Here is a 1,427-nt window from a genome sequence, read left to right on the forward strand (position 1 = left end):
GAGAGTCCAGAGGACGGAGATCCACTTCTTTCCTTCCTCGCTGTCGCTTTGGTTCCCTCCGCCTGGATTTCTCTGTTCTCAGACGGACACTCTTCATCAGCACCTCCATCACCTTCATCACCTCCTCCTCCTCCTCCTCCTCCATCACCTCCTCCAGCTGTGGGACGGACGGCGGGATGCTCCAGACTGACTGAAAGTTCCTGTGTGTGTGTCTCTGATTGGCTGATTGATTCAAACACAGCAAGCCGACTCAAAGTTGACGTCCCACTCATGAATCCTTCCCGTCGTCACCATAGCGACCGGCGACCTTGGCGACAGCAGCAGTTTCCTCGTTATGTTCTGAGACTGTGAAACTCGTCTCTCACATACATGTATGTACATATGTGAGGCTTGTTACTGTAGCAACCAGGATGCAGGTGTCTATAGCGTGTAATGTGGGCGGCGGCGGGGCGAGCGAGCACCCGCTGAAGGAGCGGCGGGTGGCGTTGAACACCAGCAGTGCCCCCGCCTGTCAGTCAAAGGTGAGGGTGGAGCCGTCAAACAGGCACGCCCTGTTAGGCCACGCCCACATGAAGGAGGCCCTTGGTCGTCACGGCAACATGAAGTACAGGTGAGAGAGAGAGAGACAGTCACATGACCAGACAGGTGCAGCGTGTTGACTCACGGTCATGTTTCATCTGAGTGTGTTACAGTGTGTGTGTTACTGTGTGTGTTACTGTGTGTGTTACTGTGTGTGTTACTGTGTGTGTTACTGTGTGTGTGTTACTGTGTGTGTTACTGTGTGTGTTACTGTGTGTGTGTTACTGTGTGTGTGTTACTGTGTGTGTTACTGTGTGTGTGTTACTGTGTGTGTTAGTGTGTGTATGTTAGTGTGTGTGTGTGTTACATTGTGTGTGTTAGTGTGTGTGTGTGTTACAGTGTGTGTGTGTGTGTGTTACAGTGTGTGTGTTAGTGTGTGTGTGTGTTACAGTGTGTGTGTTACAGTGTGTGTGTGTGTGTTAGTGTGTGTGTGAGTGTTAGTGTGTGTGTGTTACAGTGTGTGTGTTAGTGTGTGTGTGTGTGTGTGTTACAGTGTGTGTGTTAGTATGTGTGTGTTACAGTGTGTGTATGTGTGTGTGTGTGTGTGTGTGTGTGTTACAGTGTGTGTTACAGTTACAGTGTGTGTGATCAGACCTATTGATCCCTGCTATGGGTATGTATTGCTGATTGCTGATGCAGTGATGTGGATCCAGTGTGAATATTGATGACGGAGGTTAAATATTAATGGTCTGGACTGATATTGATACTGAGTGTGATATTGATGACCTGGTTTCAGGCCTGATGGCTCCGTATTGATTAACTATTGATGAAGTGAGACGTGACACCGTGGTTGGTTTGGACATCAGCAGCATCTTGGTTCTTTCAGAGCCAGAAGGGACATTCATTCA

The 1,427-nt window shown here is 49.0% G+C and overlaps 1 protein-coding gene across 1 annotated transcript in view; it reads left to right on the forward strand.

Annotated features, from left to right (window-relative positions):
* Positions 1 to 410: 410 nt before the first annotated feature.
* LOC139223302 (voltage-gated potassium channel subunit beta-3-like) overlaps positions 411 to 1,427 on the forward strand; it is a 13,474-nt gene continuing 12,457 nt past the window's right edge. The window contains exon 1 of the mRNA XM_070855281.1: positions 411 to 610. Within this exon, the coding sequence (XP_070711382.1) occupies positions 411 to 610 (200 nt within the window). The remainder of the gene's footprint in view (positions 611 to 1,427) is intronic.

This window comes from Pempheris klunzingeri, chromosome 23, assembly GCF_042242105.1.
Source record: "Pempheris klunzingeri isolate RE-2024b chromosome 23, fPemKlu1.hap1, whole genome shotgun sequence".
NCBI lineage: Eukaryota > Metazoa > Chordata > Actinopteri > Acropomatiformes > Pempheridae > Pempheris > Pempheris klunzingeri.